The sequence below is a fragment of the Cervus canadensis genome, chromosome 10 (genome assembly GCF_019320065.1).
Source record: "Cervus canadensis isolate Bull #8, Minnesota chromosome 10, ASM1932006v1, whole genome shotgun sequence".
Taxonomy (NCBI): Eukaryota; Metazoa; Chordata; class Mammalia; order Artiodactyla; family Cervidae; genus Cervus; species Cervus canadensis.
Genome location: NC_057395.1, coordinates 50,401,594 through 50,423,702, shown reverse-complemented (window position 1 = coordinate 50,423,702; position 22,109 = coordinate 50,401,594). Strand labels below are relative to the sequence as shown.

General features: G+C 48.8%; 1 protein-coding gene across 2 annotated transcripts; it reads left to right on the top strand.

The window, feature by feature from the left end:
- The first annotated feature begins 3,357 nt into the window (after nucleotides 1-3,357).
- MAVS (mitochondrial antiviral signaling protein) lies at nucleotides 3,358-16,813 on the top strand. Of its 2 annotated transcripts, none has more exons than XM_043480503.1 (7): nucleotides 3,358-3,999; nucleotides 7,874-8,060; nucleotides 8,973-9,147; nucleotides 10,423-10,595; nucleotides 11,317-11,452; nucleotides 13,231-13,718; nucleotides 14,579-16,813. In XM_043480503.1, the coding sequence occupies exons 2-7, from the start codon at nucleotides 7,944-7,946 to the stop codon at nucleotides 15,020-15,022; spliced, it is 1,533 nt and encodes a 510-aa protein (XP_043336438.1). In that variant the 5' UTR covers nucleotides 3,358-3,999; nucleotides 7,874-7,943; the 3' UTR covers nucleotides 15,023-16,813. The 2 variants fall into 2 exon arrangements, with proteins under 2 accessions (XP_043336438.1, XP_043336436.1); XM_043480501.1 differs by having other exon boundaries at nucleotides 3,360-3,999; nucleotides 14,576-16,813.
- The last annotated feature ends 5,296 nt before the right edge of the window (nucleotides 16,814-22,109 follow it).

The window sequence follows — 22,109 nt, the reverse complement described above, 5'->3', positions numbered from 1 at the left end:
ACCAAAAAATAATAATAAATTGATTAAAAAAAAAAGAAGGGTGGCAGGAAGCTGAGGTCTTGGAGGGATGTGTCTCCAGGGAGGGCCAGGGAGTGTCTTCTGCATTGGGAGATGTGCATGAATTTTAGGAACTCCAATATTTAACTTCAAAGGCATGTCCTACTCATGCACTCATTTTCCTGTTTTTGCCACAACTCCAAGTAAATGTCTGTTGCCACAACTTATGTCAGTAGTTCTCAGAAAGGAAGGGCAGGATGGCAGCCTCTGAGTGGCAGGTGATGGATGAGGAACATGATCTCCTGAGCTTGATGAGGCCACACTGACCATAGGGGGCTCGATATACCCGGAGGAGCTTGGCTGCAGCAGGGAACTGACCCACAAGCTGACACAGACCAAGTCCCTGCCTTCTCCTGAGACCCTTGAGAGGTAAGGTGGATTCATACCAGACCCTTTTATGTCCTTCCTATGTGGCTAGGTGAGGCAAGGGTGATTCCAGAACTGAGGACTCAGAGGTCTCATATTGTAGAAGAGAAAATACTAGAAGAAAAGACCCCAGAGTGTCAACAGCAGTTTTTTTCTGGGTGGTGGCTTTATGAATATGAATTTTGATTTTGTTCATCAAATATTTCTGGTTTTCTCCATACTAAATATATAAGCATATATTAATTTTTTAACAATAAAATTGACAGTGTGAAAAAATAGTTTAAAGAAATGCAGTTTTAAAACTTATTTGAAACGAGATTGTAAAGGCAAGCACTGTATTTTGTTTTTCAGTTTGGAGAGTCCCCTGAAGGGACTTAGACATGAAAAATGTCCCTTTTTGGGGCACTCTGGGACTGTCTTTGGGTTTGACTTTGCTCTCTGGTGGGAAACATGAGCTGGGTGGTTGTTGACTTATATCACATGTGAGCCATAGCCCTCCTTGGAGCACTGATTTGGAGACCTGTGCCACTTTTACTGGGGAAGGGGCCTCCAAGATGCTCTCTGGACCTGCCCTTCCCCTATTAAATGGAAAATGATCAATAAATCCTATTTATTAAATAGGATGGGATGCAATCAACAGTAAAATATAAATAGCCAGCTAGATGATTTTTAAATTTTATTTCACTTAAAATTTTCATTTTGAAATAATTTCAGACTTAGGAATAGTTGTAAAAATAATACAAATGTTCACATCTTATGTAACTACACATTACAATGACCAAAACCATAAAATTAACTGTAATAGAATATTAACTAATCTAAAGGCTTCCGTAAGAGTCCATTTGTCACACTGATGTCCTTTTCCAGTTTCAGGGTCCGACCAAGAATCCCACATTGCTTTTAGGTGTTCAGTCTCTTTATTCTCCTTTAATCTGGAGCAGTTCCTCGTCTTTGTCTTTCATGGCCTTCACATCTTTGGAAAGTTGTTCTGTAGATGAGTGCTGTCCAATAAAAAAAAAAAATCTAATAGACCTCTGTGATGATAGAAATACTCTGTATTTGTGCTGTCCAATATGATAGCCATTAGCCATGTGAAAATAGCATTTGAAATGTGGCTATTAGGGTTGAGGAACTGAATTTTACATTTTATTTAATTTTGATTAAAATGTGTGTGTGTGTATGTGTGTGTGAAAGTCACTCCATTTTGTCTGACTCTGTGACCCAAAGGACTATACAGTCCATGGAATTCTCCAGGCCAGAATACTGAAGTGGGTATCCGTTCCCTTCTGCAGGGGATCTTCCCAACCCAGGGAGGGGTTGAACTGGGGTCTCCTGCATTGCAGGCAGATTCTTTACCAGCTGAGCCACCATTAATTTTATTTAATAGTAGCAACTGGCTACTGTATTGTATTCGACTGCTGTTGAATGTTATTTTGGGTTTGTTTACTGTTTCCTCATAATTCACTTCAGATTATAAGTTTTAGTAAAAATACCATAGATGTGCCCTTTTGGTTCCAACTGCCTAGATCTGGATTTTTTGTGTGTGTGACAAAATATATGTAATGTAAAATTTACCATTTTAACCATTTTTGATTATAAAGTTCTGTAGTATTAAGTACATTTACATTTTGTGCATTCCATCATCCATTTCCAGAACTTTTTCTTCTTCCTCAGCTGAAACTCTCTACCCATTAGACACTAACTCTCCATTCTCCATTGCTTCAAGACCCTGGCAACCACCACTCTACTTTCTATTCTATGAATTTGAGTACTCTAGGTATCTCCAGAAGGCCCTCTTGTATGCAACCTTTCGGCATTCCCCAGAGGTAACCAGTGGTATGAATTCTATTTATATAGATGAGTTTTGCATGTTTTTGAACCTTATCTTACCTTGTGACTGGGAACAGACAGCATGTTCTTTTTGTACTTAGCTTGGTTAGCCATGTACTTAGCTTGGTTAGCCGTAGTGCCCATTCATCCTGTGACGATTCATCCTGTTGTCTGTATCAATAGTTCTTGTCCTCTGTTACTTTCCACTGCTACCCTACACCAGGGTTTGTCTCTCCATTCTGTCGATGGGCATTTGGGTTGTTTTCAGAGTTTGCCTATTGTGAATAAAGCCACCATGAACAGTATAATGCGTGTTTCTAGGTGGACTCATAGGTCAACCAGGAGAGGTTGCTGGGTGATAGGGTTGGCATATGTTTAAAAATTGCCAAACATTTCCCCAAATCTTTAAATCTCTCTTTAAAACAGGAAAAAATAAACTTCTATTGGTTATTTTGAGAATATTTAATGGGCCCTAAGATAAAAGAAATTAAAAGACGCTTACTCCTTGGAAGGAAAGTTATAACCAATCCAGATAGCATATTAAAAAGCAGAGACATTACTTTGCCAACAAAGGTGCGTCTAGTCAAGACTACGGTTTTTCCAGCGGTCATGTATGGATGTGAGAGTTGGACAGTGAAGAAAGCTGAGAGCCTAAAAATTGATGCTTTTGAACTGTGGTGTTGGAGAAGACTCTTGAGAGTCCCTTGGATTGCAAGGAGATCCAACCAGTCCATCCTGAAGGAGATAAGTCCTGGGTGTTCATTGGAAGGACTGATGTTGAAGCTGAAACTCCAATACTTTGGCCACCTCCTGCGAAGAGTTGACTCATTGGAAAAGACCCTGATGCTGGGAGGGATTGGGGGCAGGAGGAGAAGGGGACGACAGAGGATGAGATGGCTGGATAGCATCACCGACTCCATGGACATGAGTTTGAGTAAACTCCAGGAGTCGGTGATGGACAGGGAGGCTTGGCGTGCTACGATTCATGGGGTCGCAAAGAGTTGGACACGACTGAACTGAACTGAAGATATAAGAATTTAAGTCTGTACCTGGAACAGAGTGGGCACTCAGTAATTGTCCTTGGCCCAGCAGAGGAAGGGCGAGCACTGCTGGGAGGTACCGCCCTAAATCCTTGAGCCTAGAGGCTTTTCCCACGCAGCACTCAAGGCCCACACCCCGCGCAGAGCGAGCCAACCTTGGCGCCCTTGGCCTGCATACACCTACACATCCGGATCCTGCCTTCTCAGGCCCGGAAAGGGTGTCACTTGGTGAGGCACTCGAACCCTTGTGACACCCAGCATTTACTGAGCGCCGACTGTATGCTCGGCCCTGTGAGTCCAGGAGCGAACGACATAAAAGCCGTCAACCCTCAAATTACTCCTCGGAGGAGGGTAGATTCGCCTAGGAAGCGTTGGGACTGAGCCCGCCGCGGTTTCTACTTGGTTTCTAGCCAGACCCTAGACTTCCCCCTGGAAGTTGCTCGAGAGAAAGAAGGAAAGATCATCTGTTCCTCCGATCACGCAGTAGAAAACCGGATCAGTTTCCATCCTAGGTCCAGCGCCGCCAGGCTTGCCAACGGAGGTCAAGCGCCGGCCCGCGCTGACCAGCCTCCACAGCTGACCGCGAAGCCCCGCCCCCGCGTCTGGCCAATGGCCGCGCGGTCCCTGCCTCTCTCCTCCCTCCCAGCTGGGGAAGGTTCCCTGCAGGCGCAGCTGAAGGCAGGTCGCCGGGTCGCGGCTACCCAAGGTAAGATCGCCGACTCAGGAGCTCGGTCCTCTGGGTTCAGGAAGCACGGACGCCTTTCGGGGAGGTGGTCCGTGGCGCAGAAGCCGAGTGGGACTCGGAGTCCGCGGTGGGGCTGGGAACAGCGGGTCCTAATGCACAGCGAGGTTCGCGGCAGCGAGAGCTCCGCGTGCCGCATCCAGCACCCGGGGCTCTGGAGGTGGGTGGCTCGGGCCTCTGCCCGGGCTGGAGGGGAGGTTGGGCCGGAAGGAGACGGGCTCTGGTTACTGAGCTCTCCCAGCCGTCCGCAGGCCCAGCGTGACCCCAGGGCGAGGCCTAACCCGGGTGCGCCAGTCTCAGCAGCCGCGTCTTTAGGGGTCGCGACCACTGCCCTCCCCGGATCTTGGCTGTTCTCGGCGATGACACCTACTCAGAACAGCCTCCTGGCCCTCGGCGGACCTGACCCTGGCCCAGGAATTCTGGATTCCGAGCCGAGGTTGTGAGGCCTCGCCCCTTCCGGGATGGGGGTGCTCTCAGAGCCTCTGGTGCCCTCCTAGCGGCGACCGTCAGGAACACTCCAGAACACTCCGTGCACAATCTTCTCTGAGACCCGGAAGGAGGTGCCAGGAAAACTTTGGAAAAAACAAAACCGACATCCTTGTTTTGAGAACTCAAAAACATCTGGAAGGACCTGAGAACCGGCTCCTGTGGAGGGCAGGGCTAAAACGTCTTCAGACCTGGCCGAAAGATTTCCATTTCTCACAAGAGAAGGGACTAAATATTGCGTCTTAGGCACACTCTCACTCAGCGACCTCTCCTCACCCAGGCAGTGTCCTTCGCCCCTCCGAGGGCTTGAAGGCAGGGGGCTGTGTGAGTCTCACTTGCCACAGAGGTCTCTATGCCCTCAAGACGTATGGTGAGACATGCAATGAGGCAGCAAGTCCTGGGTTCCAATTCTGTTAGGCCACTGGTCAGCTGGATACCTTGGCATCTCTTCTCCTCTTAGGATTATGGCAAGAATTAAATGAAAGAAATTTAGAGTTTGCCTGCCTATAGTAGACGACTGAAGTGACTTAGCAGTAGCAGCTGCCTATAATAGAGGGCTTACATGATAGCTCAGCTGGTAAAGAATCCGCCTGCAGTGCAGGAGACCTGGGTTTGATCCCTGGGTTGGGAAGATCCCCTGGAGAAGGGAAAGGCTACCCACCCCAGTATTCTGGCCCAGAGAATTCCAGTCCATGGGGGTAACAAGAGTCGGACAGGACTGAGTGCCTTTCACTTTCACTTTGCCTATAGTAGACCTTCAGTAAGTGTGAACAAATATGAGCTTCCTTTCTTTTTGGTTGAGACTATTTCATACATCCATACTTCCCAAACTCTATGCCTTGAGGGCTGAGGCTGGAATGCAAAAGAATGTATCACCTGACTCTCTCCTGGGGCCTCCCTGTATCCCGTAGGAGGGAAGGAGGGATCTGGTCACCACCACAGAGTTCTCTGTTCCTCTCTTGAAGGCTCAGAGGACCCCCGTCCCACCTCCCTGATCCTCTTGACTTCTGTTGTTGGTTCTCGCCCCACAAGAGGTATAGCCCTTGTGGTTGGCAAAGGAAGTCATGCAGCATGTGACCATGGGGCCAGTGGGCAGCAGGTAGGCAGGACAGCTGCACCATTTCCCACGTGGCAGGGGACTGGGAGCCTCAGCAACTTCTGGGCACTCTCTGCTTTGCAACACTGTCTCCTAGAGGTCTCACCAAGCTTGACACCCATGTTTCGACTCCAGTCTCCCCCTCTGTCCTCTGTCCACTTCTCTCCCTGAAAACCGCTTTGAATATCCGATAGCATCTCAAGCTTCACTTGTTGAAAATGGAGTTCTGGAGTCTTCTCTGCACCACCGCTTTTCCCCCGGATTTTTTGGCTTGCTAAGTGACACCCTCCATCCACCCAGTGCCTAAGGAATAATCTTTGATTCTTCTCTCTCCTTCACCTCCCATATCCACAAAATATCAGAATCCAGTCACCTGTCGCCACCTCCATGGTTATCATCCTGGCCATACCTGTCATGTATTCCCTGCTGTGACCTCCTGACTTGTCTCCCTGCTTCCAGCATGACCTTGCCACAGTCTGGGGACGTTACAACCACCGCAGAAGTCTTTAACATAGATCAAATCCTCTCCTTTTCCTGCTTAGAACCCTCCAACGGCTCCCTTTTTCACTCCAAATAAAACACAAGGTCCTTTCCTATAATGTCCTACATTAGCAGTCCTTCCCAACCTTCTTGACCTTGATATCTGCCCCTCCCCCTCACTTTCTAAACCTGGACAAATCCAGTCTACTTTCTATTCTTTAAACATGTCAAGCTTGTTCCCACCTTAGGACTTCTAACTTGCTGTGTCCTATGCCCAAAATACTGATCTCCTTACCGCCAAGAACCATTCAGCTCAAATGTCAATTCAAAAATGCTTCCTTCCCCACCCAGTTCAAGAAGCATCCCATCTTCAGGGACTGTCTCATCTGCTTTATTTTCTCTATAATCTTTAGGCTCTCTGAAATCGTTATTTATGTATATTTTTACTGATTTGTCTGTCCCATTCCAGTAGAATGTAAATTGGATGATGGCAGAGATCTTTTCTGTCTTATTCCCTGCAGCTCTCTCCCATGAGAAAGGCAAATAAACAAGCAGGCACTTCCCTGGTGGCCCAATGGTTAAGACTCCATGCTCCCACTGTAGGGGACTCAGGTTTGATCCTAGTTGGGGAACTAAGATCCCTCATGCTGCTTGGCGCAGCAAAAATAAATAAAATAGAAATTTTTTTTAAAAAAGGGAGCAAGCAAACAAACAGATTTATAATTGAAAATTGTGGTAAGTGCTACATAAGCAAACGGCAGTAATTGATTGTATTTGGAGTACTTTTATGTGGTTTTTTTTTTTTTTTGGCCACACCCTGTGGCATGTGAAATCTTTGTTCCCACCAGTGACCCCTGCAATGGAGGCATGAGGTCTTAACCACTGTACTGCCAGGGAAGTCCCTGGGGCACTTTAAAATTTCAGGCTTATAAGATTGAACTACTGTATTTTCAGAACAACCTCTCTGAGCCATTTTAGGGGTGAGGATAAACCTGGGAAAGGCTGATAACTTTCCTGGAGTCACACCCAGGAATGGAACTTAGCCTCCTACCCTGAAAGTATGTATGTGGCAAGTTTTAATGTAATGGTGGGCCTGCAGTTATGTTCTGGGAAGAACCTGATCCCAGATCCTAAAGACCTCAGTTCTTTGCTCTTCTACTAACTAGCAAGCCCCTTTAATTCCTTGGTACTGCATTTTCTTCATGGTAAGAATAGGATAGATCCTATTATGATGTTTGGTGCCTTGTTCTTTCTCCTCCCCCATTTCTTCCCCCTCCTCCCTGTCTTCCCCTTCCCTCTCAGTATTCTCCAAAGAAGCAGCACTTCTAGGTGATGCCCTGTTGCTATCAGCAGCTGGGGGCACATTCAGACCTGGGGATGATGAGGCAGGAGCCAGAGCTCCTCCCAAACACTGACCAACCTGAAGGGCAGAATTGGGTCCTAGGTCTTCTGAATCTGATTTTTTTTTCCCCCATGAATTTGTTTTTAAGCAAATTCATTGACGGCCTCTGAAGCTAAGACAATAATAAAGTAGGACTTCCTTGGTGGTCCAGTGGTTAAGAATCTGCCTTCCAATGCAGGGCTTGTGGGTTTTATCCCTTTTCAGGGAACTAAGATCCCACATGCTGTTACTAAAACCTGATGCAGCCAAATAAGTAATAAAGTAGGATGATTAAAGAAAAAAGCAAATGTACCAAAGAGGTGGAAAAGAAAGAATTGCCTTTTGTTCAATCCAACTCCCAACTTGGTTGCCATGTATGCTGTGTTTTCTTCCAGCCTTTATTCCTCTCAGTCTGTCCACCCTTCATGGGCCAGAGCCTTCTGCCAGTTCAGAAGCCAGACAGTGATGACGTTTGCCGAGGACAAAACTTACCATTATATCCGCCACCATCACAGCAATTTTTGCAATATTCATGTTCTGGATATTCTGCCTTACCTGTCCTGCCTCACAACAAGTGACCAGGTAAGCCAGGGCCTGACAGCCAGGCACTGACTGGGCGCAGGGTTGTGGAATTCAGAGCTTCTCCCAGGCCAGGATCAACTCCTTCCTTCTCTGTTGTCTGTATTCTGCTTCCCATTGTTGACAGTTTTCTAACCTTCAGAATGACGTGTGGCTCAGGGTGTCCTTTCCAATCCTACTGAGGTTCTTGTGTTGTTTTGGTATAGTGCTCCAAAATATAGCACTGAGATTTCTGTGCTCAGGGCCCCTTACTCACTTTCACTGGAACATTCTCCATCTCTTGTCCTTATTCCTGCTTAGTCTCAATTCCTTTCTCCTGGTCATGGGACCCATTCTAGCAGAGTCCCAGGGCTCAGCTTTCAGAGTCCTTGGGAGCCAGATGGTGCTAGCCCCTTTGGCACTTGCTGTGGGCTCCTAGTGAAGTGAGCCCAGCCCCGCTCAGTTTTAGCTGTCTCCACATTGAACCCCGAGGCCCCCCTCTGCTTCCTGCATGCAGATACTGGTGGTATTTGAGTTTGTGGCTGGTACAGTTTGGCTCCTCTCTCTTGTATTTTGGTGTTTGCAGGAATACCTTATCATTTAGTTCTGCTGTAAATGTTTTCTGTGGGTTTCTGCTATCTGGTCACTTGTTTGTATGTGCTAAGCCTCAAGTTTCCTCATCAGTAGAGTAGGGATAATAATAGCATTAAATAAGACAATTCACACAGAGCCCTGAGAAGAGAGCCTGGGACACAGTAAAGACCTATTTCATGGGTCTGGGAACTTGGGCTGAAAACTCTGGCCTTGTTCTGGGCTCTGACCCAGCTTCAGATGGCTGCCTCCATCTGGTAGCTTTCCAGGTACCTCCACTTGCAGCCGTGGGGAGGGGATCAGGGCTACCTGACTTGGTCTGGGTGGCGGGGCTGTGTCTTTCAGGACCGAGTTCGGGCCTGCTATGAGCGCTGGGGGAACCAGGGCACCCTCTGGGAACTCTTCAACAGTCTTCGGCGGAGGAACGGCTGGGTGCAGTCCTTCATCGAGGCACTGAGGGCCTGTGAGCACACTGGTCTCGCTGATGAAGTGGCCCGTGTCTACCAGAGCAACCTGCCACGTGAGCACCTGCCCTAGCCCCTCTTCTGGAGCTCCTCTCTGATTCCCCTGGCCTTCGCACTCCCTCTCCCCTTACCCTATACCTGCTGTCTTCCTCTGTCACCCTCTCTCCCATCACTCCTGGGCAGTGGGCAAACCTGAGTGTAGATCCCTGCTTATTAATCTTTATCAACCCTTTGACCAAACCCCTTCATTCCCTAAACCTCAGTTTTCTCTGTAAAATGGGACTCATGGCAACATCTAGCTTACAGGGCTGCTGTGAAAACTGCAGGATGATGGCATGTTGAGCACTTAGCGGGAGCTGGCACCTTCCACGTGCTCAGCAAATGGAGCCTCCTCTAATTTTTGCGGCTATGATGTTTGCCTCCCACGATTTTCTCACTTTTTCCTGTCTCCTCTCCCTTGGTTCACCTTCCCTCTCTCTGTTCATCTCTTCTCTCCCCACCCCTTGACTGTCTCTCATTTCTTCCTCATGGGCTTCTTCCTTCCTTTCCCCTCATCTCTTCCCCTCCCCCTGGTTTCCCCTAGAGCCTCCTAACCACCTGCTCCCTCCAACCCCCCAGTTGCCCCGTTATCCCTCAGTGCTCCCTCAATGCTCCCTGCCAAGCCAAGTACTCAGAGGGGGTTCGCTGAGGCCAGGGTCTCAGGGCTTGAGGCAGGAGGAAAACTCACACAAGACCTGTTTATATTTCAGATAGAGACAATTCCTGACACACTGCTCAGATTCGCAGCCTTAAAAATATCACCATGTTTGCCTTTCTTTCTCCCTCCCCCTACCACTTCTTCTTGCCTAACTCATCTTTTCACTTGTGGAGATGAACAATTTGTGATTTCCCCAAATACAAACAGCTGTGGTCGGACCAGACATGGTTGGTGGGGGCAAAGGGGAGGCGTTAAGGAAGCAGCTTTATGTCAAGGGTCAGTTAGTGGTGATAGCCGCCCACGAGGAGGAGAAGAAGGCCACCGTGTCCAGAATGCCTGGGGACAGAGAGTTGGTGACTGCTGATACAGGCAGGGTGGTGAGAGGCCTCTGAGGTACCCCCCACACTCTCCCCTCCCCTGCCTCTACCTCTCCTTTTCCTCTCCATCTCCACTCTCCCTCCAGTAGCTGCCTCCCACTTGGTGACACAGGTCTCCTCTGAGGGGTGCCTTCCACCTCAGGGTAGCTTTGGATGCTGCGGGGAAACTGATAACCATGACCTGGGAGCACCCAGGCCTCTCCTGTCCCTGAGAGTCTCCAGTTCCTCCTTGACATCACTTTATCTTTATCCTTCAGGGAATCCAAACCACCCTCCAGCCCCACTGGAGCCACCATCAGTTCCTGCTGAGATTCCAAGGCCCTCCACACCTGATGTGGCGACCAGCCTCCCTGGCAACGGCTACGCGGAGTACGAGCCAAGTTACCCTCTGCCTGTCCAGGATAGCCAGCCACCAGAGTCCCTGGGAGAGGTGCGTCCACACACGTCCTGCTTTTGTGTTCCTGTCTTCTCGCTTCTGCCCACCCAGCCTTCTGGAAGCCCCCCACAGATCCTGCCTACTCTCTGCTCAGAATCCCAAGCTCTCGCATTGTGTATCTGCCCCAGACCAGCTGCCAGACTATTGACCAGGTCTTTACCACATGGCAGCCTCACCCCTCTATCATCAGTCAGCTGTGAAGTCACAATTTTGAGGTCTTTGCAATGGTCCATGTAAGATGTTGAGCTGAGTCAAGGGATCAGTGTATGACCAGATAGGGGGAGTGAGGGAGCGGCAGGTGGTGGGGTAAGGGATGGATGGTTGGAGCTGTAATCATCACCAGTAAAGCCAAGTTTGGGGGAAATATGGCTGATTCTATTGGGATATGATGAATGGGCAGTGAGGTGTCCAGGAGACACGAAATCATGAACTTGAAGCCTAAGAAAGGGTCTGTGCAGTGTCCGCAGAGAGGGAGACTTTTCTTTAGGGTCAGACAGATGAATAGGGACTCCCCCATATGATGATTTTCTATGAAGTAGGTTCACAGTCACCTGTAGACAGAAATTCTGGCAATGGCCAAAGCTGAGGGAAAGGCTTCCTTGGTCCCGTGCTCTGTGGCATGGACTGTGGCCTGTAGGAGCTGTCTCAAGCATAAGTTGCCCTTTGCCAGCTTCTGGAAGAAGCAACTGCCTTATTCCTATATTCCCTCTTGCAGAATTCAGAGAAAGCCCCACAACCATCCCATTCTGGGGCTGTCCTGGAGCCCTTGTCTGACACGGTGGCCCTCAGCACTCTGACCTCCAGTGTACATCAGGAGCGGGACACAGGACTGGGCAGTACCCACGCAGCAGGTATGCATGGAGTCTGGAATTCCAGCGCCTTTCTGACCTGCCACTGAGGGTAAGAGGGTTGTCCCTCTGGCTTTCTTGGACAAGAGGCCAAGATGGTATTCCCCAGGGAACAACCTTCCTCAGAGGACATATTGGTTAGTATCTGCTTTGTAACAGACAGTCCCAGAATTTGGTAGCTTAAAATAACAACTATTTATTTAGCTCATGATTGTGTGGGTCAGCAATTTGGACTGGCTCAGCTGGGCTGAATTCCCTCTTGTATACACAATCAGTTTACATATAAGTTGTTTACAGCTCTTGGCTGGAGCACCTCGGTTCTCTTCCATGAACTTCTTGTTTCCCAGTGGACAAGCCCATTTCATATACCTGAGCCGAGCTGTGTTCTCAGAGAGGGAGAGAAAACTCCTGGGTCATAGGTTCAAAACCAATGCAGTTTTCCTCCTGCCTCTTTCTGTGGGACAAAGCAAATTACCAGGCCAGCCTAGCACTGAGGAGTAGAAAGATAAGACTCCATCTCTGGATGAGAGGACTGATAAGGTCACATTGCCGAGGGCGTGGATACAGGTAAAAGATGTGAATTAGGGCCGTGTCTGCACTGTGCCTAAGGGACATATAAGGGATCTGCCAGGACCTAGAGGACAGTGTAAGGTGAGTAAAGGGCTGGGCCAGCTGTTGTCAGGGAGCACTGCCCCATCCCAAAGGGGTCTCCAGCTCCCAGCAAATCACTCAAACATTTCAGTCTCCAGAGGAAGTATATTCTTCATCAGCCAAGGGCCTGGACCCTCACATCAGACGTCTCAGGAGTATAATACTGTCTACTCTGATCTTTCAGGCTGGCATATTTCCTCAATTGAGTTCCATATAACATTGGTGCTCACAGCCTCCAGCACTCATGGAACAGCTACAAGGCCCATGAGCAGTTAAAGTTTCAGAGAAGCCATCCTTAGTGTTCCATGCTCCTGTCACTTTATCCCAAGCATCCTTTTGCATGTGGCAATGACAGCTTGCTCTGGAACATCTTTTCAGGAAATACTGCTGTGGACCAGGGAGACAAAGGGCACTTTGATTTCAGTATAAGTATGGACACAGGTTCCATGAGATGTTATGGTGGTAGATTTGGGGTAGGGGTGGGGTGGACATCAGAATCACTCCTGTGTGTTTTCGGAGTTCCGTGGCAAATCCTTGTATAACTGCCTTTGTGGACCATCACCACCTACTCCCTCCTGCTTCCCCCAGTTCAGGCCCTCCTCCCAGGGATGGTTTTGTCCCTGCACCTGCAAGCCCTTAGGCCTCCTAGAAGTGGGGCGCTCACTGGGCCTCTGGTGCCATATGACTGTTGTGAGCTCTTCTGCTTGAGCCATCCTGCTGCCCCTTGCCCTAGCCTATGATTGTTCCTGCTGAGAAGAAAGATGGCATTGGGAGAAACATCCAGGATTCTACTAGTCTAAGAAGAGGTTGGAAGAGGCAGACAAGAGAAAAGAGGGTGTCCCAGGCAGGAGAAGAAAAAACAGAGATGAAAACTAGTAATGATTTTCAGGCTCCTTAACCCTGTTAGAGGTCAGGGACTGAAGAGGGACAGGACCAAGGATTTATCTGCAACCATTAGGCCTTCAGCCCTGGAATCTGTGACTAAAGGGACTGGAGACTCCTCCATGGGTGGGAGGTTGGATGCAGTAGGGATGGTGTGAGTTGGGACAGAGAGACCCTTCCCTATCCCCCTGATCCAAGGATAACGCTCCTGTGGGTTTGTGTTTCTCATTTTCTTTCACCACCTGCAGGCGTGGTCTCCAGTTCCACGTCACTCCTTGGGCCTGTGTCTCCGACTATCTCCCGTCCTAGCCCCAGGGCAAGCCGCTTGCCTGGACCCTCAGTGTCAGCTCCATCTGTCAGCACCTCCTCCTCCTCCATTGGCTTGACCTCTGCAGGAGGTGCTGGTGACCAGGCTGAAGGTACCATCTGCTCCAGTGGGGCAGGGGTGCCCAACCACCCTATGACTGCCAGCACGGTACCCTCCAAGGTGCCCACCAACTCAGCATTTGGCAGCTCAGTGCCTTCCAAATTGCCCACCAGCTTGAAGTCCCCTGGTGCAGTGCCTACCAGTCTAGCACCATCCAGATTGCCCGTCAACTCAGTGCGTTCTGGCATGGTGCCACCCAAAGTGCCTGCTAGTGGGATACCTGACCACAGGATACCTGCAAGCACAGCGCCCAGTAAGGTGCCTGCCAACACAAGGCTCACCACCAGGAGCAGCAATGGACTCGTGAAGGTGAGTTCTTACCCCGCCTAGCAGTGATCCAAGCCTCTCTCCCCAGCCCCTCTCCAGTCTCCCTTCTGACTCCAGCCTGATCCAGGGCTGCTTTTTGAGGGAATAGGGAGAACTGAGACCCAATCTCATCCAGACCTAACACCCTGTTCTTTAAAATAATAATAATCATTAGAGCTGTCAAGTGTGGATGCTTCAGGGAGGGTCAGGCTTGCTAGACCAATTTCGCTGGTCATGGGCATTAACCCATTTAGAGCTCACAGCTCCCCTTTAAGCTCAGCAGTGTTATTTTGCAGATGAAGAAACATTCCTGTTTGCCTTAACACCTTGCTCTTCCCTGCTGGGATATCTGGCTTGCCCCACCATGACCAAGGTTTTACAAACTCTAGTCCCAGCCCATCTACTCTGACCCAGTAGCCCCCACAGTTGCCTCTGAGCCTGCTTATCTAACCCTCCTGCTACTGTCTGCCTGGAGGGACCAAGTCCATGGCCTAACCTCTGACCCTGTGGATGCCATGGCCATCAAGCCCAAGGCAGAAAGTCAAAATAGAGTGGATCACACATGACCAAGGGCTCCCTGGGGTAGAAGTGAGCTCAGAAGCAGGCCAATGAGTAGAGCTCTCAGCCCTGGAGGAAGCCTCACCACTGATGCTCCTGCAAGGCCTTAGTCCCCTCTTCCCCGACTGTCTTGCTGCACCATCAGTGAGTTGAATCCCCTAGAGAAGATTGCATTTTTGCACTGTGGGCTGGCTACTGAAGGGTTGGGGTGTCAGTTTTTGGCCTGTCCTGGGAGTGGGGCTACCCAACCTGGCTTGTCCCCTACCATCCTCAGTCCCTCTAGTTCCTCCTTTCTTTCCCAGGAGACTCCAGCATCACCAGTGCCCACAGGCACTGCCACTGGAGGCACATCACTTTGTCCAGACAGCAGCTCTGACTGCTGGGGCTCAGAGCTGGAGCTGAGCAAGCCTGGCAGGCTGGTATCTAGGATGGACAACCAGCCGTTCTCAGGCTGCTCCGCGGATCTCGCCATCAGCTACAGTAACTCCCTGGGCTTGGGGCCTGACAATGCCCCAGAGGAGAATGAGTATGTGTCGGAAGACCCCATTAGGATCCATGAGAACCCCAGCACCTCCCTCCTGGGGGACAGCCCCGGGACACACAGTACCCTGGAATTCCCGGCAGAGGATAAGTTGGAGGAAGTGCCTGCGGTCAGGACCATGCCCTGGGCTCCATGGCTCGGGGTGGCCCTGGCCGGGGTACTTCTAGCGCTCCTGGCTTCACTGTACCGGCGGCGCCTACCCCAGTGAAGCTCCTGGGTCCTTCTTGCCGTTCATCTTTCTCTTTCCCATGGTACATCTGCCCAAGTCACAGAGCTGAGCTGTCTCACCATCCTTGACCCTTTTTCGGGGCTGGCAGAAGCTGGGTCAGAAGGGAGGCAGGGGGCCACAGGCCTAGTCCTGGGGGGCAGTATTTCTGTCCCATCTCATGCCCTTGGTGGCTCCCCCACCATCCTTGGCTTACTGGGCCCTGGGCTGCTCCTGGGGCCCTAGTCCTCGCCCAGCTGGCCATCTGGTTGTTGCCCTTAACCCCTGTGCCCTTAATCCCGTCTAGGCCTTATCCCTCTTTACCCAAATGCAAGAATCAGGAGGTGCCACTGGGGACCACAGTGGGTCGGAAACCTTCCCCATCCTGCCTGGTCCCTGCAACCAATAGATGGGGTAGGGGACATTGCTCTAGCCCCCAGTGGCCCAGTAGCCCCCTGCAGAGCAACAGGGAGGCCCATCTTTAAGGACTTAGTCCCCTGTCTCTCTGGTTCCCCTCCCTACCACACAAGGATGGGAGGAGATCCAGAGATTCCCATGGACCCCTGGGAAGCCTGATCAGGTGCTAGACCTGAGGAGCACCTAAAGAGCCCCTCTCCAGCCTCCTCCTCCTAGTCTCTGTTCTCTTCAGCTCCCTGTGGGGGTTGGAGAGGGAGAACCTGCAGGATTTCAGCTCCACTTCTTCGTGGGCTGTGTGGCCTTGACAGATAATCAGACTTCTCTGGTCTTGCTTACCCATGTGGACAATGAGGATTGCATCTCATCCTTCACTGAATTCTCCTGAGATTGGAGCATACAGATCGTTGTCAAGTCCAAAGCAGGTGGCCGCTAAATGCTCCTCTCACCTTTCCCTGCCTAGCCAGGTAGAGATGAGGGCATGAGAGGCAGAGTGCCCAGTGGGTAAGTATGCACTGTTGCAGTGTAGGGTAAGTTAGGCCCGTGTCCTGTTCTGTCTCTTACTAACTCTGTGCTCTTGGGCAAGGTGTTAATCTCTCTATGCCTCAGTTTCCTCACCTGTATAATTGGGATGAATAGTAAAATTATATAGATATACATGTCCTAGTATTGTGAGGATTAAATGAGTTTATCTATATAAACCTTAGAATGGTTCCTGGCATTTTACTTAGTGAGGTTGGCATGCATGTTGGTTTTGTCAGTATTCAAACGTGGAGGGGCTGGAGCACTTGGCCACACATTTAGAAGCCGACCCAGCCCCTAGTGCCTATGCCCCTTTCATATTTGCCCCTTACTTTGTTCCATGCATTGGGGATTGTTGGGGAGTGAGGAGGGAGACATGTCTACTGGGGCATCTGTGCAGGGTGGGGGCTAGGGGGCCCCCCGCAGCAGCCGGGTGGATTAAAGGATATCCTTGTGAGTGCTTTCCAGGCAGCCGTTGCTGGACAAGGGCCAGGCACAGGAGCCTCAGGAGTTACCTTCATTTCTGGGCCCTGCAAGGGACAGGGACTAGAGCTGTAGGGAGACGTAAGAGTCAGGGGGTCACTGTGGCCCACCCCCAGGCTGTCTGTCTGCCGAGTCCTACACCCTGCTTTGGCTACTACAGTCTTTCTTTGCACTGCCCTCAGGGACTTCAGCAACCTAATGGCTTCTACCTCTACCTCTGAACTTATCTTCAGCCCTCTCTCCAGACCAAACCACCTGTACCTTGAAGCCAGGAATAGTCCCTAGTGAGGCTGTCTGCAACCACTCTGTGTCACCTTTACTCTTATCCAGGCTTCTGGGCTCCTTCCTAGGTACCTAGGTCAGTGAACAATTCATGAACAGGTATTGGTTTTAATGTGTTTCCCTCCCAAGATAGCTTTGGAAAAAAGTATCTCCAGAAAGCAGTTTGTAAACCCAAAGAATGCTTCTTAAATTGTAGGATTTCGAACAGAGTGACCACCTGTTTTGGAGAGATCTGTGCATAAGTTGTGTAGGAAACATTCAGGGACTGCCCTGGCACTTTTCAAATTATGCTGCCCAGAAGCCCTGACTTAGCCTGCATTGTGCAGCATTCCTATTTTGGCTGCTGTCACTAAAATACCAACTTCAGGCAGGAATGGGATTGGCCGTTGGCAAGGAGAGGGCTTGGGGTAGTTGATGAGATGCATCAGATCTCGAGTCCTGGGTTTGGAGTGTGGTTTCAGCTACAGGAGGTTGCATGCAGGAGGGAAACCCAGGCAGGTCACCATGGCCTGGATGATGTGAAGGGAGTGAGGAAGGACCTCTACCCCCAGACAGGGGTCTAGTCACCTATACTTGGAGATGGGAAAGTACCCTTCACCTTAGGGTAAAAGCAGGGGTGAGGTCAGAGGGCCCTTACCTAAGCACTTAGGGCAGACTTAGCAATAGGTATCTGTATATAAATCTCTTCCATCTTTTCTCTCTCCTGTTGAAGCATTTCCTTCAAAGCCCAAGAGTCACCACTGCTTCTCTTTCCCTGGGAAACACCTGCCAACTTTGCTTGATGACCCACTGAAGGCAGACTAATACCACATTCTCACCTTGTTTCCTTGGTTGGACGTGCTCAGATTTAGTTGATTCAGGGGAATTTCTAGTCAGAGAGCAGTATGCCCTTTACTTTTTCAGGCCTTGGGTTATTCATAGTTTCTTTTATGAAACTTTTTTACTATGGAAAACTTTTAAGGACACAGAAGTATAGAAAATAGAATACTTCTCCCCTCCATATGCCTGTTGTGCTATGTACTGTCGCTCCAGTCATGTCCAACTCTTGTGACCCCATGGACTGTAGCCTGCCAGGCTCCTCTGTCCATGGGATTCTCCCAGGCAAGAATACTGGAATGGATTGCTCCTCCTCCAGGGGATCTTCCCAACCCAGGGATCTAAATTCTCTCCTTCATTGAAAGGCAGGTTCTTTACTACTAGTGCCACCTGGGAAGGCCATATGCCCATTACCCAGCTTCAATAATTATGGACTCAGGACTTCCCTGGGGGACCAGTAGTTAAAACTCCATGCTTCCATTGCAGGGAGCATGAATTCAAACTGTGGTCGGGGAACATGCTGTGGTCATGGTGGTGGTTTAGTCACCAAGTCATGTCTGACTCTTTGCAACCCCAAGAACGGTATCCTGTCTGGCTCCTCTCTCCCTGGGATTCTCCAGGCAAGAATACTGGAGTAGGTTGCCATTTCCTTCTCCAGGGGATCGTCTCCACCCAGGGATCAAACCTGGGTCTCCTGCATTGCAGGTGGATTCTTTTTTTTTTTTTTTTTTCATTTATTTTTATTAGTTGGAGGCTAATTACTTTACAATATTGTAGTTGTTTTTGTCATACATTGACATGAATCAGCCATGGATTTACATGTATTCCCCATCCCGATCCCCACTCCCACCTCCCTCTCCACCCAGTTCCTCTGGGTCTTCCCAGTGCACCAGGCCCGAGCACTTGTCTCTTGCATCCAGCCTGGGCTGGTGATCTGTTTCACCCTTGCAGGTGGATTCTTTACCAACTGAGCCACCAGGGAAGCCCCTACATGCCGTGGGGTAAGGCCAAAAATACTTCTAAAAAATAATTATGACTGCTGTCTTGTTCATCCCTGCCTGATCCCTCATTTTTTGTACAAGTTCTTTTTGTAAGTCAGAAAGTAAAGAGTTCAGAAAGTCAAGGGAAAGACTTAGGACAGGAGGATTTTGTAGCCAAGGCCCTCTTTTTTAAAATTTTTTTCCCTAAGGCATTCTTCACTTGTCTTTTTAGCCTCAGTGGGTGACATCTCTTTTGAACCAGTTCAGAGTATGAGCAGCACTGGTTCGCTATCTTAGGAGGAGAGAACCAGAGGACTTTCCTTCATTGACAAGCTCCTTGAAGGTGTTTGGCTACTGCTCCTGTCCCAGAGAGGTGGGGACCAATGGGTGTGTCCAATGGCAATTTGCCCCATTGCATTAGGGGTCTCCTTTAGGCTTTCACAGAGCCCTTCCACCTGGCAGAAATTCCCATCCTTGGCCAGATTCAAACTTCACAGCATGTCTTCTGATCTTATAGGCGTCTCCTTGGGATGGAGTCATTCAGGCCTTAAGGTCCCTTTCTTTCTACCAGTGCATTACGGTAGTGTTCAGGATGCCTGGGCTAATCTATGCTGTGATAGCTCATTATAGGTGAAAAGCACATGCTCCCTTGTGCTCCCCTTTCTGCCCTTTTCCCTACAGCCCAGGGTCATGAAGTTCACATTTGCTGCAAGGCATGGTCACTCAGCATTCCTCACTCCTGCTGCTGCTGCTGTTAATAACAGCAAAAATAAAAAGGGCTACCACTTACCCCATACCTTGTTGCATGCCAGGTGCTAGGCAAAGTGCCTTGCATATATTAACTTGTTTAGTCCTCACAATGACCCTATGAAGGGGATATAATTGTGACCCAATTTACAGCTGATCCGCAAGACTGCGGGTGAAGAAGGATCAGAGGGGACGATGCAAGGGAAAACTGGCCCCTGAGCCTGAGTTGGATGTTCCCCATGCCCCTGACCCTTAGCTGATCAGGTGTCTAGAACTTGGGGCCCCATTTCAAGTGAGATTTCACACATCTCTTCCTGGCGTTCCAAGAACTGCCACCTGCAACAATAGTATAATATTCAATATATAATTTAATATAGTCTCAAGGGTTTGTGACAGTATGAATATAATCGTATGTGTGTCCAGGCTCAATGGCCTGAGGCTACATGAGGCGAGGCAGCAGGCACAAGCCTGTCCTCTGGAGACCAGTTTAGTTTAATAGATGTTGTTAAAGGATTCCCGTGTGCCAGGTTGAAGGCCTAAATTGAGTAAGTCAATTATACCCTCCAGAGGTCAGGAGTGACTCACAAAGTATGGTGGAAACAAATAGGCTTTGATGTCATTTTTTTTTTATTCATGTATTTACAACAAATATTTATTTTGTTCCTACTGAGTGCAGAGTATGAGGATAGGCCTTGGAGACACACAGTGATAAAGCAAAAAGCCTGCCTTCAGTGCCCCCTTCTATCACTTACTGTCTTCAATTTAATTGTGAGTGGCTTGAAAGCGTGAGCAGGAGTGGGGTGGAGGGAGAGAAAAGTGTTGTTTTGATTAGTCATGTACTATTAACAGTTATAACAATGAAATCCAGGAAAGCAGTAAAACTTAGAGCCTCTAGGGACCAAGAAAAATATTAAGTATAAATTTACAGACAGCTACCAGAAAGGCTAAAACGAAAGTGTCTGACAAGATCAAGTGTTGATGAGGACCTCCCTGGTAGTCCAGTGGTTAAGAATCCACCTGCCAATGCAGGGCACATGGGTTCCATCCCCTAGTCCAGGAAGATCCCACGTGCTGCAGAGCAGCTAAGCCCGGGTGCACAACAGCCCGTGCACTTAGAACCTGTGCTCCACGAGAGAAGCTACCAAGATCAGCCCGCGCACCCCAGTGAGCCCCTGCTCACAACAGCTGGAGAAAGCCTGTGCCAAGGAACGAAGACCAGCACAGCCGAAAAAATTTAAAAAAGATCACCTGTTGATGGAAATACAGAGCAATTAAAACTCTTAAACTTTAGGAGGAATGTACGTTAGTAAAACCCTGTTGGAAAATTGGCAGTATCTACTAAAGCTAAACACATGTATAACTTATGACCCAGCAATTTTACCTTGGGTATATCCATGATAGAAACAAGAGCTCATGTCTACCAAGATATGTGCAAGAATTTTTCTAACTGTACTGTTCATAATCGCCTCAAACTGGAACCAATCCACAAGACCTGTCCATAATAGAATGTGTATATAAGTTGGGGTAAAGTCATACAGCAGAATATTGTTGTTCAGTCGCAGAGTTGGACAAGACTCTGCGACCCTATGGACTGCTGCATGCCAGGCTCCCCTGTCCTTCACCATCTCCTGGAGCTTGCTCAAACTCATATCCATTGAGTCGGTGATGCCACTCAACCATCTTATCCTCTGTTGTCCCCTTCTCCTCTTGCCTTCAGTCTTTCCCAGCATCAGGGTCTTTTCTAATGAGTCAGTTCTTCGTATCAGGTGGCCAAAGTACTGGAGCTTCTGCTTTACCGTCAGTCCTTCCAATGAATATTCAGGGTTGATTTCCTTTAGGATTGACCGGTTTGATCTCCTTGAAGTCCAAGAGACTCTCAAGAGTCTTCTTCTGCAACACCACAGTTCAAAAACATCAATTATTTGATGCTCAGCCTTCTTTATCGTCCAACTCTCACATCCATACATGGCTACTGGAAAAACCATAGCTTTGACGATATGGACCTTTGTCAACAAAGTAATGTATCTGCTTTTTAATATACTGTCTAGGTTTGTCATAGCTTTTCTTCCAAGGAGCAAGCGTCTTTTAACAATGAGTATGAGTGAAAATATTGCTACACACAGCATGGGTATACCTTACAGACATGATACTGAGAAAAAGAAGTCAGTATACACAGAATAGAATATGTGATTCTATTCCTATAAAAAATACAGAAATAAACAAAACTGATCTATGGCATTGAAAGTTCACTTTTGTTACCTTTGATTTGGGTGTCAGCTTTCATGAATACTTTGAGTTTGTGTCCAGACTGGCTGTTAGAGATAATGGAGGTAAACCAAGGTCATCCAAGTGAGAATAAACAGAGGCTGTTCATTCTGAGCTTGCAAAAGCAGCTACCATTATTTGCATTTGGCAGGGAGGGAATTAAAGACAGGCAAGAACTAGGAAAACATGGTGAGTGAAAGAAAGGGAAGGCTTCAGAAGTGCTATGATTGGAGGTTGTTTGCCTGGGACACTGGAGGTTGGCAAACTAGAAGAGAGGCATTTATATGATTTGTTAGGGAGCATATTTGGCTTTCTCTGGCTGGTCCTGAATTGGAAAAGAGGGAAAAGGTGGTTGTAGATTGGGAAGAAGGTGGCACACTTTAAAACCAAGACCTGATGATTCTGGGATGATTGCTGCAGAAGTGGTCTGGCTTTCCAGGCTGGTTACTGCAGAGAATTCTATGGTCATATATGGTCTGGCCACAGTCCTTTTGTGTATTCAGTCCTCTCAGAGGGAAAGAACTGCTGGAATGGGATGGAGTGGGCACATACACACTTTATCTAGCTCCCTATCCCTCCCT

Bases quoted from the DNA above. Each gene is read 5' to 3' on its own strand.
- MAVS (XM_043480501.1), top strand. From the start codon at position 7,944: ATGACGTTTGCCGAGGACAAAACTTACCATTATATCCGCCACCATCAC. The intron at 8,061-8,972 runs GTAAGCCAGGGC...TGTGTCTTTCAG, and splicing joins GCCTCACAACAAGTGACCAG to GACCGAGTTCGGGCCTGCTA. The intron at 13,719-14,575 runs GTGAGTTCTTAC...TTTCTTTCCCAG, and splicing joins GCAGCAATGGACTCGTGAAG to GAGACTCCAGCATCACCAGT.